Source organism: Gossypium hirsutum, chromosome A11 (assembly GCF_007990345.1).
Source record: "Gossypium hirsutum isolate 1008001.06 chromosome A11, Gossypium_hirsutum_v2.1, whole genome shotgun sequence".
Taxonomy (NCBI): domain Eukaryota; kingdom Viridiplantae; phylum Streptophyta; class Magnoliopsida; order Malvales; family Malvaceae; genus Gossypium; species Gossypium hirsutum.
In genome coordinates, this window is record NC_053434.1 from 17,924,199 (window position 1) to 17,939,348 (window position 15,150).

The 15,150-nt window shown below is 35.2% G+C and overlaps 2 protein-coding genes across 5 annotated transcripts; one reads left to right on the forward strand and one right to left on the reverse strand.

The window, feature by feature from the left end:
- The first annotated feature begins 2,233 nt into the window (after window positions 1-2,233).
- LOC107923916 (homeobox-DDT domain protein RLT3) lies at window positions 2,234-12,123 on the forward strand. 4 transcript variants are annotated; one of them, XM_016854108.2, is made up of 18 exons: window positions 2,234-2,619; window positions 2,826-2,969; window positions 3,226-3,594; window positions 4,172-4,233; window positions 4,320-4,559; window positions 4,746-4,808; window positions 4,902-5,118; window positions 5,259-5,359; window positions 5,634-5,720; window positions 5,815-5,946; window positions 6,803-6,943; window positions 7,064-7,186; window positions 7,331-7,774; window positions 8,203-8,619; window positions 8,874-9,488; window positions 10,185-10,289; window positions 10,398-10,620; window positions 11,624-12,123. In XM_016854108.2, exons 2-18 carry the CDS (start codon window positions 2,918-2,920, stop codon window positions 11,644-11,646), a joined length of 3,414 nt encoding a protein of 1,137 aa, XP_016709597.2. In that variant the 5' UTR covers window positions 2,234-2,619; window positions 2,826-2,917; the 3' UTR covers window positions 11,647-12,123. The 4 variants fall into 4 exon arrangements, with proteins under 4 accessions (XP_016709597.2, XP_016709596.2, XP_040937205.1 ...); XM_016854107.2 differs by having other exon boundaries at window positions 2,829-2,969; XM_041081271.1 differs by having other exon boundaries at window positions 2,829-2,969; window positions 4,752-4,808.
- A 124-nt stretch (window positions 12,124-12,247) lies between these two features.
- On the reverse strand, window positions 12,248-15,094 carry LOC107923918 (glyoxylate/succinic semialdehyde reductase 1). Its single transcript, XM_016854111.2, has 8 exons — window positions 14,760-15,094; window positions 14,433-14,543; window positions 14,225-14,326; window positions 13,928-14,029; window positions 13,189-13,304; window positions 12,983-13,061; window positions 12,732-12,902; window positions 12,248-12,488 (listed from the first exon to the last, which is right to left on the reverse strand). Exons 1-8 carry the CDS (start codon window positions 14,862-14,864, stop codon window positions 12,399-12,401), a joined length of 876 nt encoding a protein of 291 aa, XP_016709600.1. The 5' UTR covers window positions 14,865-15,094; the 3' UTR covers window positions 12,248-12,398.
- Window positions 15,095-15,150: the final 56 nt, after the last annotated feature.

Below are 15,150 nucleotides of genomic sequence, written 5' to 3' on the forward strand. Positions count from 1 at the left end.
CCCCAAAAGATGGTAAAACCCTGCAGTCTCTCAGCTCTGACCTCTCAGCCCAACCTTCTTGCTTCTTTTTCAATTCATCTCTATCGCATTCCCTGAATTAAAAGTAAGTCTTTTCTCCTCCATATATTCCTTAATGTCAGCTTTAATGAATGCAATTTTATGTTTATTATCTACAATTCTACTGGATAACCAACTTGGAAGTTGGAAGTGTCGGCATGGATTTTCTTTGAAGTCTTTTATTTAGAAAAGACTCCATGCACGTCTACTTCAATAACATGTTGGATGAGTGTCTGAAAAGGGTACATGACCTAAGATGAAGGTTTGAAGTAAAATAGCTTGTTACCATTTGAATTTTACTATTCACATTAAACTTCGATATGGATAAGCTTACTCATTATTACTATATTTATGTTCTAAAGAGTCTCGTCTTGCTGATCAAGAGACAAGAGTGCGAAAGAGGAGCAGCCAAAAGGAGAAAGGTATCGAGAATCCTTTCTAGATGATCATCTCCAGTTCCTACCTCTTTTATTTTGTTATTTGTTGTGTATAGGGTTCTTTGTTCTCTACACACACCTTTAGTCAATTCTAAGAAACAGCTTAAGTTTTCAGTCATTACTGAAAGTGATTTATTTTATGCTTGATATGTGCCTCTTCCAAAAACCAAATAGATCAAGAGGTGGTTAAAAATAGTTTTTTTTTTTTCAAATTACTCTAACTATCTTCTAATTTTTTTCCCATTAAATAAATTTTTATTTCCATGTTTTTCTTTTTGTAGGATAAAGAACTTGTTGATGAGGATAGAGAGTCTTGCACAGTTGAATTAAGTGATCACATTGTGGTGATGATTTCCTTAATGATAAAGTTGAAGGTGACACAGCGGTTTCCTTGATGATGATACGTGCCTCTTCCAAGGAAAAAGATCAAGTAGATGAAGTGGCTGCCAAAATTTCTATTTCCCAGTCTTCTTATCATTCTAAGAAGAAAGGTGATGATGATGATGAAGTTGAAGCTGACACAGTTGTTTCTGTGGAGAAAAAAGTTGATTTTCTTGGCTTTTCCATTCTTTCTAAACATGCGAACTACTTGAAAATTATTTACCAGAAAGAAGGTGATTTTTGGGAGACCTTTGCATCTTTCAGAGTTCATAAATAATTTCTTTTATGTTGGATGCATTAGGAAGAGCTTTGGTGATAGCTGATGGTCTACCATTTCTTCAGAAAAGCAACGTTCATGGATGATGGCATGAAAGCTGGATTTAGACTTGATTGTATCGATTTCTGCACATCTAAAGCTCCAACTTTTCTTTTTATGGAAGCAAACAAAACCCAATTGAAAACAGAGATGAAAGAAGTTACCCAGAAGATTGCCTCTTCGCAAAAAGAGTTGGAGCTGAAGGAGGATGGTGAAACAGAGTTAAAGAAGCAGTTTGAAGCTATTTCTGAATTCAGCAGTAATAGTTCTTCTCCATTAAGCTGTATAGTTGATTAAAAGTATTTATATTTGTTTCTCTCTCTTTTCTAATTATATGAATGCATTTCTTCATTCAATAAGGAATAATCATGTTTTCATTAGTAAAAGAAATTCTCAAGGACCTCCAACTGCAACAGATAGACCTCTATTTGTTTAATTTTAAAGTTGTTCGTGTTTGGTCATTAAAAATTTTTAATTTATCTTTATTAGATTTAAATAATTAAAGGTAAGGTAAAAATTTCTTTTAGTTAAAATAGTAAAAAAAAGTTTTATATTCATGATGTTGTTGGTTTAAATCTTTTTATATTTATAAAAAAAATTAATTAAAGGTATTTAAGATAAAATCCTATCAATGAATTGTATGCTACGAAATCTTGAAAAATTATGATTATTTGAATCTAATTCACTAGATGAATTAAATTGAGAATTGATTATAATATTGATTAAAAAAATTAAAATTAATTAAATCATAAATAGATTTAACTAAATTAAAAAATTAATTAAATTATTTTTTAAATATTTAATAATTTATTTAATTGAATCCTCTAAACTGATTTTGGGATGGGTAGGGATCCAGTTCTGAAAACGTTTATAAATGGAAGGCGTAGGAGGTGGGCTTTGGTACGGGCCTAAGAGGCCTCAGCTGTTGGTGGTAGTTGAGCTTGGAACTGAACAATCCACGGAGCCAGATAGTTGGAGAGAGAGTGCGAAAGGAAAAGATATTTTTTTTAATGAGCGTAAAAAAAAAAATCAACCCCAAAACATATGAGCAAAATTAATATTATCTTTTTAAAAGAGAAAAAGATGATAAAACCCAAAACCCTACTGGCTTATTCTAAAATCTCTGGCAGTCTCTCACCTGAGCTCTCAACGCAACCTTCACTATTTATTGCTTCTTCTTCTTCAATTCATCTCTATCTCTATCTATCGCATTTCCTGCACACTAAATAAGTCTTTCCTTCTTATGTTCCCTAATGTCAACTTTAAGGAATGTAATTTTATGTTCAGTATCTACAATTCTACCCACTTGGGCTGTTGCACTTCACTGTTTTCTCTTCTATCTTTGGTTCTTTTGAGAGGAACTCAAATACTGGGGAGTTTCTTTGCTATATTCAATAATTGGAAAGCTAATTTTTTCCCGGGAAATTGGTACTTCTTTTTTTTCCTAAATTTTTTCTGATGATGGTGACATCGAAAATCTTCTGTTTGTTCTTTTACATGGTTTTTTTTTATGGTGGTAATACTCATTTTTTGTCATGGCTGGTGGAGTCCTTTAATCCTTTTCTACTCTTATTTTGGTCTCTTTTTTTTCTGTTTTTGAATGATTATTCTTTCAATTTTCTTTTTGGATTTAGCAGTATGTTTACCTCGACTCCAGTGTTCTGCTTTTTGGAATTTGAATTGAGTTAGGAGAATCAGTTTGAAGGCTAGGAGACGGTAGAATAAAATGAAGAGGAAGTCGCAATTTCAACTTATAGAACTTGAGTACATCTATAAAGGTATTTGTGGCTCTGGAGGTTTTCTCTTTTACCATTAAAGATTAAAAATTATGTTCATCGGATTATTGTTTACTTAGGTTTTTCCAATCTAGAAATTTCAGATTGTTTATTAAAAGTATATTGGGATTTAAGCTAAACCTTTTAGTAATGTCTGACTTGGCTTTTAATTTAGATTTTCATCCATGATTTTAGCTGACTGATATTATTACTCATCCCTATGCCTTTTTTTATTTTATTTTATTTTAATGTGGAGCAGATAATAAATATCCTACGCAGAAGGAGATAGAAGGTTATGCTGCTTCTTTAGGACTAACTCTGAAACAGGTTCAGCAATGGTTTGCCTCTAAGAGGAAAAGGGATAAAGGAACTATATTACCTATCCATTCTATGACAAGCCTCTCTGCTTCTACAAAAAGGAACGCTGCTGCCATTTCTGTTGCTAGAAAGAATCAGAAAAGCACCTCTTCAGTCGGAGCAAATGGGTTTGGCAAGAAAAAGAAGAAGATGCTTCTTCCTCAGGATTTTTTATCTCCACAGTACATTCTAAGCAAGGTATTCCGCAAGGATGGTCCTCCACTTGGTGTGGAATTTGACTCTATTCCTTCCCAAGCTTTCCACTGCAAAGGTACACTACTGGAAGCTTGTAACCTTTTCGCTGTAGTGGTTATTTGATGCTATTTAAAGGTGGTTGTTATTCATTTGGTGCCTTAATTTTGTGGTTTTGCTGAGTCAAAATTATGCTGGAAACCTCATTCTGTTTCTGGTGCTTTTCTATTGAGAATTTTCAAGGTTGCCATTTTGCTAAGATAGAAAATGTAATTTTCCTTGCTAATGTCATACATTAACCGGTGAAATACAGCCCTAACTAGTTAATATTTTAAATTGATTCTTTCTTATTGTTTCTGTTATAATCTTAATCTATATATTTTAGACTTGGGAGTAAGAGTGAGGCATTGGTTTTTTTTAATCCAACATGGGTGTGTTTTTAAATTTTTTTGAAGTCCTTTATTTAAAAGGTAAAGACTCCATACACATGTCTAATTCAGTAACACGTTGGCGAGTGTCTAACAAGGGCACTTGACCTAAAATGAAGGTTTGAAATAACATAGCTGGTTACCATTCGAATTTTACTTTTCCAGTACTCATGGCTATTCAAACTGTACTTTGACACAAATAAGCTTATTCATTATTGCTATATTTAGGTTCTACAGAGTCTTACCCTGCTGATGAAGAGTGCCAAAGAGCAGCAGCCAAAAAGAGGAAGGTATCAAGAATGTTTTCATGGTGTTCATCTCCAGTTCCTACCTCTTCTATTTTCTTATTTGTTTTACTTTGTTTCTTGTATTTAAGGTTTTTGAGCTTGCCAGCATAGACCATCAGAACAATAGTACTGAGAGTGCTTCAGTGAAGAAACACGGTATGGGAAAAGGTTTGATGACAGTTTGGAGGGTTGTGAACCCTGAGGGTGGAGATATTCCTACTGGCATTGATATTTCTAATCGACAAATTGTTGCTCCTTCTCAAACTAGTCCTGTAGTGCGAAGGCAACCGCCTCGGAACAAAAGACGGCAGCCATTAGTATCTCAAATGGTCAGTTATTAATTTTTTCAATCCCAAGGTTTTATGTTGACTTCTTTCTTTTAATCTTCTTTGGAAGCCTTTTGTTTTTACATTATTCCCTGAAAACCCAGGCGTTATGCTTGTTGATTGATCATTTTCTTGATTTTTCTTAATGGTTTTATGTTGGAAATTTGCTGACTACAACTTGCCATTCAGAAGCAGAGAAGTTTGGAAAAGAAGTTACAGGAAAAGAAAAGGGCCTCCATTAAAAGGAGAGAGGTACTTATAGTCATTTCTATCACTTTTTTTGTGTTTCATTCTCAACTTCTCTGTAACTTCTGTGTTAATGTTGACTTGCCTTTTTTGTGCTAGGTGCAATCTAACAAAAATGACAATCAGAGGCAGCCACGCAATGAAAAATGTGAACTTGCTTTGGATGGAACTATTTCTAATGAACGTCTTGATCAACTTGCAATGTTAGTTGATGATGAAGAATTGGAGTTGAGGGAGTTACAAGCTGGACCAAATCCATTACAATGTGCGGATCATCTTGGTACAAGCGGATTGCTTGGTTGTTCCCTTTGCAAAGGTTGGGTGGCTTAGTATTTTTTGATTTTAAGAATGCGTGAGCAATTTTTTAAATCTTTTTTGTGGCATTTATATGATGTGCATATAGAAGGTAATTTTCTTTCTGGAGTTCTATTAAAGAATCTCTATATGGTTTCCCAGATTTGCTGGCTAAGTTTCCACCAGATTCAGTTAAGATGAAGCAACCATTCAGTATGCAACCCTGGGATTCATCTCCAGAAACTGTCAAAAAACTGTTTAAGGTGCCTGCCACGCCTTATGTTCATTAATGATGTTCATTTAGTATTATGGAAAAAAGCCCTTTTATCATGCATGGTATTTGCTCTGCATCATCTTTTTCCCTTTGTTCTCATCCTCTAAATCTTGCTGAAGAAATTTTAATCTTAAAGCATGCTTCCAGTGGCTGTTGTCTTGCCCTTTTTGTGGACTTCTAGTGGTGGCAGTATGTTATGAGTCATCTGTTCCTTTATTTTTCTGAAGTATCTTGCTTAACTATTGTTTGAAATTCTTTTGCAGGTTTTCCATTTCTTGTATACCTATTCGGTAACACTTGACACATGCTCATTTACACTTGATGAGTTTGCTCAAGCATTCCATGATAAGGTTATCTCTCATCTAAGATTGTACCATATACATTGAAATGCTTGGCTTATATTTATTCCCTTTTTTTGTCCTTCTATACATGTATCCATCTCAGGATTCCTTGTTACTTGGGAAAATTCATGTGGCCCTTCTCAAGCTTCTTTTGTCTGATGTTGAAGTGGAGTTGAGTGGTGCAGTTTTACCTCATTTTAGCTTGTCTTGCAAGTTCCTTGCTCTACTTCACTCGGTGAGTAATGACCATGCAGGTTTATGTAAATGCATGCTTGAATATGCGTCTGTTTGCTTGCAATGGTTGTGCTGTGGGGGATATTATCCTCTGTTTTGTTTTACTAACATGTCATATTACTTTGGTGGTCTTGCTGGTTGCTCAGGTATGAATAGGATAAGCAAACCTTCTTGAACATTATAGATTTTTTCTTGTTGACGTATATAATGTTATTTAGAATGCTTTTGAAAAGAATTTCAAATTGGTAGACCAAAAAAGAAGGCCAGATTTGATTTTTTTATTACTACAAAATAGATCCACTGAAAACGAAGCACTTGTCAGACAAGATCCATTTTTCAAGATTTTGTTGCTTGAGTTATATTTCGCTTAAATAGGACTTTCTGGTATTGATCAAGATTGAGATGACGACACTTTGCTTCCATTTCTCTGTTTATTAAAAGATAATCTGTTAAAATGACGTGTATTCAATGACTTGGCTGGGGCCTGGTATTCTGATCTTGTTCCTTCATATGTGATAGGCTGATAGCTTTAACCTTAACACAGCTTAAATGAATCATCGAACGAGTTCCTGAGCATGTTTAAGTGGAAATGTTTGTATTAGCAAATTACATGCATGTGCAATAGGAAGAAAAAAAATTAATAAATAAGGGAAGAGGCATGTGCACCATGGTCTTGAAATGCTTCCTAAAGTAGTATATGGATATATCAGTTGGGTCTTTTTAAAGCTTTTTTGGAAAGTTGATAACCTTTCTGGAAAAACCCTTGGATGTTGAGGTATTGAATTGTCAGAGGATATTGGAGCTCTGTGTCCTTGCTAAAGAAATGGATGTTATTTCTTTCCTTTTTAACTTATAAGGTGGAGAACCAAGAATTTGTGGTTGAGTTCTGGAAGACATCCTTGAACCCTCTGACATGGACAGAAATACTGCGCCAAGTTTTAGTTGCAGCTGGCTTTGGTTCGAAACAAGGTCTATTACGCAGGGAAGCCCTTAATAAGGTATGAGCACATTGTTTTTATGAATTATCAAACTCCTTTGAAGTTCCTCTACAATCCAAAGATCCACGGTTATATTTGAAATATGTCATTTTATATTTAATCTTCTTTCCTAAAATACAGGAAATGAGCCTCATGGTGAGATTTGGCCTGCGCCCCGGCAGTTTAAAGAGTGAGCTGTTTAAAATTTTGTCAGAAAGAGGAAATAATGGGCTAAAAGTTTCGGACTTGGCGCTGTCTTTGCCGGTGAGATTAGGACCTATATGTGTACATTTTATAAAATGAAAAGGTTCTGTTGCAGAAGCCAACTAAGTTGAAACCCTCATTTTAGTCATTATTATGACCTTGTTTCAGCTATCAATATTTTATTTTATTTTTTCTCTTTTGAAGGTTACTGAATTGAATCTCACTAGCACGACTGAGGAACTCGAAGAATTAATATGTTCAACTCTTTCAAGTGATATTACTTTATTTGAAAAGATATCACCATCTGCATATCGTCTGCGCTGTAGTTCTGTTGCAAAGGACGGCAACAATTGTCATTCTGATACTGAGGATTCTGGAAGTGTTGATGATGACTCTGATGACAGCAGTGATGATTCTGACCATGACTCAGGAAATTACTATCAAAGGAAATTCAAACATAATAACCACCATAAAGGTAGAAATAACATGCTGACTGTCCACACTGAAATTGATGAAAGCCATCCAGGAGAGGTGTGGTTGCTAGGACTTATGGAAGGTGAATATTCTGATTTGAGCATTGAAGAGAAGTTGAATGCATTAGTGGCTTTGATTGATCTTCTTAGCGATGGTTCCAGTATCAGAATGGAGGTAAACAATTTTCACCTGTCCAAATTGACTTCCGCTCCTCCTTTGTCACCTCTTCACCCACTTAAAATTGAAATAAATAAATAACAATAATAAAAGAAAGAAAGTTTGAAGAATATCCTCTCCTGCTGTTTTGTTTGGTATGTTGCTTTGATGGCCACTCAATTTTTTTAATGGATCTCTTTTTCTCTTTTTCTTGAGGACCATGATCTGTACAATGATTATTTTGGATATTTTATGTCAAGTATAAACTACTGACTATTTAGAGTGTTGTAGGTATTTAAATAAAATCATGAAGAGTCTTTTATATTTTAGTCTTTGCCTTGCCATGTTCCATCCTTGTGTAGCTGAAATGTTTCTTATCCTGCTATGAAGTTATGAATCTTCAGTAGTTCCATATCTGGTAGTTTCTCATTTTACTCTTTTTCCAGAATCCTGGTAAAGCCATTGTTGAATATGTTCCCAGCATCCCTCACTATGGTTCTGGAGCAAAAATTAAGAGGTCATCATCAAACCGACAGAATTTTCCTAGGCCATCTTGGGTCTATGGTGGACAAAGGAATGGTGTACAAGTATCACACACATCATCAGACTCTCGCCCAGTTGATTCATCAGCAATTACAAAGTCTTTTGAAAAAGAGAGATGTTCCAGCAGTGGACAGGATGCAAAACAAACTGAAGTAGGAGTGTATATACACCCAATGCAATCTATCTTTTTGGGCTCTGATCGCAGGTACAATAGATATTGGCTTTTCTTGGGCCCTTGTAATGCATATGACCCTGGACATAGGAGGATTTACTTTGAATCTTCGGAAGATGGTCATTGGGAAGTTATAGACACCGAAGAGGTAACCCTATTAGGTTGCTATAATGCATGTCCCTTTCTTCATTTGCATTAATATTGGTTAAAAATTGTCTTCTTATTTCTTTATTGAGATATCTTCTCATCATAAAGTGAGGATTACTCTTTACCTAAATGTCGATACTTAACCTGAAAGAAAATTTGGAGTTCTTTTCAGTTTTCCTTCAGACGGTAAGTGATTGTTCTTGTGTGAACAAAACTTTTTACTGTTATTATTTGTTTGTCCTTATCGTGGTGCAGGCATTGCGGGCCTTATTGGCAGTTTTGGATGACAGGGGTAAACGTGAAGCTCTTCTTATTGAATCGTTAGAGAAGCGGGAAACTTCACTATGTCAAGAAATGTCAAGTAGACATTTACATGATGCAGAAATCAGGAACACACCATCTTATTCACCTGAAATGGATGCAGTCAGAGAAGATAGTTGTTCTCCAGTTTCTGATGTTGACAACCTCAGCTTGACGGTGGCCATGAATGAATCTTTAACCTCATGCTGTGCTATAGTTCTTCATGCTGGAAAGAAGGGAGAGGAACAAAATCGAATGTGGAGACGTCTTCAAGAATTTGATGTGTGGATATGGGATTACTTTTACTTGAACCTTAATGCTGTAAAGCACAACAAGCGTTCTTATCTTGATTCTCTTACCAGATGTGAAAGTTGTCATGATTTGTACTGGAGAGATGAGAAGCACTGTAGGATTTGCCATACCACATTTGAGATTGATTTTGATCTAGAAGAAAGATACGCCATCCATGTGGCTACATGCAGAGAGAAAGGAGACAATAGTACTTTTCCTAAATTCAAAGTCCTTCCATCACAGTTGCAATCATTGAAAGCTGCAGTCCATGCAATTGAGGTGCACTTTGTTTCTTTATTGCCTTTTGGATTGCTACCTTACTTTCTGTATATAAAAAAATTATATCGTATATTACATTTTCATATGAAAACAAAGAACATAGGCAGGATCCCGTACATCCGTACTAGCGGACATAGCATGCATATGCTTCATTTTTCTTTTACCATCTTTTTTTGCCAAGGACTGTTGGTCAGGCACAGGCCTTTTGTGTCAAGGTTTTATCTTTTATTTGAAAGGCAATGGGCACATAAAACTCATACCTCAGTATCTCATTGGTTTTTTTAGTCTCTATATATTTTATTAGTTGTGCTTCAAATATTCAAAAAATGACAATGCTAACTCTCTTCACAAGAGATAAAATGGGCAATGAAGTCCCTGCACAACTTTTTGTGGAAGATGGAGGGTTAAGGAAACATAGCTTGTAGAGGATTATGATTTATAGTGCATTATGATGATACTTGATCTTTGAATCACATTCAAGCTATGTAAGGAGCAAATTGTTCAATGTTTATTAATAGATTATGCATTTTACATGTGGCTTTGCGAGAAATCTGTTGTATCTTTTCCTTCTTTAGCAGTACTTCGGTATTGTGTATAATTCATTTATATATGTAAAATATTTAGAAAGAGAACAAACTTCATGCAATTATTTTTATTTAATCATTGTTTATATTTTCTTTCTTTCCTTTTGTGTAGTCATTTATGCCTAAAGATGCTTTAGTTGGCGCTTGGACAAAGTCTGCTCACAGGTTGTGGGTCAAACGGTTACGACGGACATCGTCTTTGTCTGAGCTTTTGCAGGTAGTCCTTTGTTGTTACATGGTTCGAGTTCTTGAAGTATGGTGATAAAATTTTTGTGATGAGGCTAATTGTAAATCATTGTCATTTTTGGAACTGGACTATTTGCAGGTTATTGCTGATTTTGTTGCAGCAATTAATGAGAATTGGTTGAATCAATGCCATATTGAGCAAGGGGGTTGTACTGTTATTGAAGAAATCATAGCATTCTTTCCAACTATGCCCCAAACATCATCTGCACTTGCACTCTGGTTGGTGAAGTTGGATGAGTTTATTGCATCATATTTGAAGAAGATTCATTCTGGAACGGAACTGGAAAATGGGACCAGATCAGGTATATTCCTTTATCTACAAGTTTTCTTTACATGTGCAGTCTTCTGGTTATCAAAGTTGAGCATCCTGTTTCTTTCTCTTCACTATATGAATTGTTCTGTTTACAGGATGAAGATTCATTTATGATATGTAGAAGGTGATTGTTGTGCATTTTAATTTCTTAACTATGAGTAGTTGATATTTAAGTTTGTGATAATCACGCTAGATCTTTCTTTATACTAGTTTTGTTGGTGATGGCATTTCTTAGTAAGCAGAGAATATTTCTAAAGTTTAGGTTTTAGCTTCAGTGACATTTTCAAGAATTAACCTTGAAGCTTCGTTCTAGCTGCTAGTTAGTTCTCCTGCAATTTCTTCGAGTTTTCTTGATGATGGATTGAAAAAGATACAAAACATTGCAAAATTTGTTTGTTCTCAAATGTTCGTATTTATTCCGTTCTTTGCAAGTGATGACTGCTGCGTTGTGTTTAATTTTTGTATCTTAAGACTGATTATCAGGATAGCATGGCTCTGAATGGAATTGAGGCTGGTTATTTTGAGCTATATAGATCTAGTTGCCTTATTTACTCTTCTTTTCAACAGTGTGCGGAGAGGTTACCTGCTAGGATGACTAGTTAGATCAGGTAGCTTTGTTGATTTTTACTTGAACAACATTGTGAAGTTGATTGTTCGGGCAATTATCATCTTCGAAATCGACGGCAAGGATTTACATTAGTTAAAAAAACAAACCTATTTGTCATTCACCATTTGAGCTTTGCATCATTTTTTTTTCCAGTTGTCCGTTTGGGTAAGTGGAAAAATACAGTAGTGCTTTTTTCGTAGTTATCCTCGGATATCCACAAGCTAAGATAGGGAAGTAGAAAAGAAACATGCATAGGTTGGACATGCAGAATTTTTGTGATTTCCATTGCTTGTACTTGCCCTTTCATTCCAGATCAATTTGCTGATCCTCGTTTGTATTATATTCTAGAGTTAATATGTTTTTATCTCTCTTTGGCATATTTCAGATAGAAGAGCAGCAAAAGAATAAAAACCCAGCTATTTTCAGGGCTCATACAAATGGGGAGCACATTTGATTATACAAAGCATTTGACTTTCTTATTTTCTCTTTGCTCTTCTAATTACTTAACCAGCCCGACTATTCATCATTGGGAGCTTTCTTTGATGCGTTAGGAGTTTAATTTCAAAGGACGAGAGCAGAATAGCGTATGAGACTGTACAGAACCAAGTTTTGACAAGATTTTGAATGTTCCTCAATCAGGCAATCTGAACCTATTTAGATGTTGTACAGAGTTAGCTTCATACATATGCAGGAAAATCAAGTGTTTTTTATACAATGGATACCCAAGTTAGTGAAATATGAATACCATTTTCTACCTTTCTTAATTGTAGAAAATGGAATGTTGCATATCCTTGTCTTAAGTGTGGACCGTAAACATGTCATTTTTAGTTTTGCAATTAAGGAATAAAATGAGATCAGCATATGTGGCTGAAGTTGATGTGTTAATTTCCAATTTCTCTTTCTTATAATTTGTTGAAAGGTCTTCAATAATATAGTTTTATCTTACTGGCATTTTGTATTTGGATTCCCTTGAAGCGGAATTCAACAAATGTCTATGCTGACGAAGGGAAAACAGAACTTGAAGGGATCGTTTCTTAAAACATAATAGTATCAATTTTCAAAATAGTAGGAACTAGAAAATGGATATATAAAAATCCAGGTTCAAACCAACACTGAATATGGCTTCATAAGCCTAACAATATGAAAGGTAGTGTATGGTATCAAGATGAATGTTTAAGAAGCTTCACAGTCTCGAAAACAGCTGAAAAATCAAGGTCTCCCAGCCCCATGCTTCTGGCCTTCTTGAAAGCCTACCAAACACAATTCCAAATAGGAGAAAAAGGGGTTTCAGTTTAGTCTTCATTTATGTGTTTTTCTCTACATGCCCTAGTAACTTCCATATCCAACGTCAGTAATCTAAGTGCACCTTTATATTACGCGTATGTATTAGGGTATTTTAGCTCATGCAGGATATCTCTCTTTCGGCTTAAGCATATATGCTATGCATGGAGAGGGGCAAGCAAAGATTGGGAAAAAAAAGAAGAAGAAAAAACCTCATTAGCTGCAGCGGCTACTGGCATTGATACTGCATTTTGATCCCCAAGGGCAAGAGCCAACCTCATATCTTTCTGCTGATGTTTCAAAGGAAATGCAGGGGAATAATTGTCTTTAAGCATTTCTGGTCCCTTTCCTCTAAACATTGGGTTGGCAATCCCACCCAAGTCCTGCCACAAAACTTGGATCAGCCACCGCACCTTTCATTGTGGCCACAACTTGTTAGATTATTTAGTTGTTGCAATCTTACCAACACTTCGAGAAGGCTATGTGGATTCAATCTGCTTCTTTCGGCCAGTATAAGTCCTTCCGAAAATGCATTCATCACACTATGGAGGACAAAATGAACGTCCCAATCAAGTACCCAGATTTGTCAACTCAAATGAAAGGGGTATGTTGACATATTTACAGCATAGTAGAATTCCAAAATGCATGAATAGTTGAAATAAGTATTACCTGCCCATTATCATGTTGATGACAAGTTTCATTTTGGCTCCATTACCAACTGGTCCCAAGAAGAAAGGTTTCTTTCCTAATACATCAAAAGCTGGAACAGCTTCTTCATACAATGCCTACATATACAGTGATGACATATTGCAGTTAACATCAAAGTGAAGGTAAATTTGCAGGCTATAGAGATGAGATGTGTTAGTAGAAATGATTAGAGGAAAAAGGATGAATGGATTCCATTGTCTTCCACTATTATTTTTCTGCTTTTTTTTACCATAGTAGTGAAAAGAGCATTTGAACATTTAAGTTTAGCCTACAATTTCACTTGACAGAGGTTAAATTTAATCAAAATATGAAATCAAATGTACAACACATTAGTTAATTATGATTCTCTAATTAAGGCTTAGCTTTCTATATTATTTTAGTTGGTTTTCCTTATTTAATATGATATGAACCCTAGAGTTCTCGTCTCCCTTCGACGAGTTGAACAATCATTCAAAATAGATCGTCCCTAGAATCATGATAGAGGAAACGCAAGCCATTTTGACTTTCTTGTCAAATTTCTCTTATTCTTAACATATCCATATCTGCCACTCACATAAAGATACGGCGGTATGGTTTACCAAATACATGAAAAAAAAACTTTAAAAAAAGCATTAAACATACCCATATCCGATACTTATTCCATTTTTACCTGGTCTGTGTGAGCTTAGAGTAAATAAAAAAAATAGTATTGCCAATTGACCTTATCTCCAGCTGCAAGAATCACAAGTTGACCAGTTTCTGCGGGCTGTTTGCTACCAGAAACAGGTGCCTCAAGGAAGTGGCCGCCTTTTAATGCAATTGCCTGTACATATCCCATGGAAGTAAGAAATCAGTATATTCATTTCATTGATAAAGTATCTTGACAGTTCCACAAAATTACCATTTTAGACGGTATATTACCGTATACCCGTATTTTACGCTCACCCAACACTCCTACTTTCTAAGTTTGAGACATTAAAGAAAGAAACACCCATGTATCAAGAAAGTATCAGCTAACCTCACTGATTTTGCAAGAAGTCTCGGGATCAACAGTTGACATGTCAATATAACCTTTCCCACTGCCAATTTGGTCTAGAACTCCATCTTTGTCAAATACAACCTAAAGCAATCATCAAATACATAGTTTATGATGACGAGATTTTAATCAGGACGGCAATGGCTGAACTGAAAACTGTACGTGCACCCAATGTTTGTAAATTAAGTACCGAAAGAGCAGCAGCAGGGTCAGACAAAATGGCAATGGTGATGTTGCATTTCTTTACTACTTCTGCAGGGGTTTCTCCAACTGAGGCACCATGAGCCACCAGTTCATCACACTGCCATTACAAAATTTTAGTGTCAAAAATAAGGCTGATATCAGGCTGCAGATACTCCAATATACATATACAAGGCAGTCAACCCAATACATAAAACTAAAAACAAATTAAAACCCATCAATCAGATACAGAAATGCATCAATCAGATACAGAAATGGAAACAATGGCTGTGATATTACTTTGGTACCAGAGTAATGAAAACTTTTGAAAAGGTACCTTAGAAAGAGTTCTGTTCCAAACAGTGACTTTGAATCCATTCTTCAGCAAATTCATGGACATAGCTTTTCCCATTATTCCCAGTCCCAAAAATCCAACCTCCATTTTCTTCTTCTTCTTCTTCTTCTTCTTCTTCTTCTTTCACTAATGAACTTTTTCTTTGATAGTTCTATGTGCTATTTTCTTACCAGGCTCCAATCTTTATAAATACCCAAAGGAAAACATAAAGAATATCTTCTTAACGTTAATGATGACAAAAATATGATAAAATCAATATCATCCTTGTCATCCCCACTAACATTTTTAATTTAAATAAATTGCCATCATTATGAAGATTTCTAACTTCGATAGTGTATGATAAACTAAATATTTCAATATTTTTGTATTCATC

Bases quoted from the DNA above. Each gene is read 5' to 3' on its own strand.
- LOC107923918 (XM_016854111.2), bottom strand. From the start codon at position 14,864: ATGGAGGTTGGATTTTTGGGACTGGGAATAATGGGAAAAGCTATGTCC. The intron at 14,327-14,432 runs GTACTTAATTTA...TGATTGCTTTAG, and splicing joins ACCCTGCTGCTGCTCTTTCG to GTTGTATTTGACAAAGATGG. The intron at 14,030-14,224 runs GTTAGCTGATAC...GGATATGTACAG, and splicing joins CTTCTTGCAAAATCAGTGAG to GCAATTGCATTAAAAGGCGG.
- LOC107923916 (XM_016854108.2), top strand. From the start codon at position 2,918: ATGAAGAGGAAGTCGCAATTTCAACTTATAGAACTTGAGTACATCTAT. The intron at 2,970-3,225 runs GTATTTGTGGCT...AATGTGGAGCAG, and splicing joins ACTTGAGTACATCTATAAAG to ATAATAAATATCCTACGCAG. The intron at 4,809-4,901 runs GTACTTATAGTC...TTTTTGTGCTAG, and splicing joins CCTCCATTAAAAGGAGAGAG to GTGCAATCTAACAAAAATGA.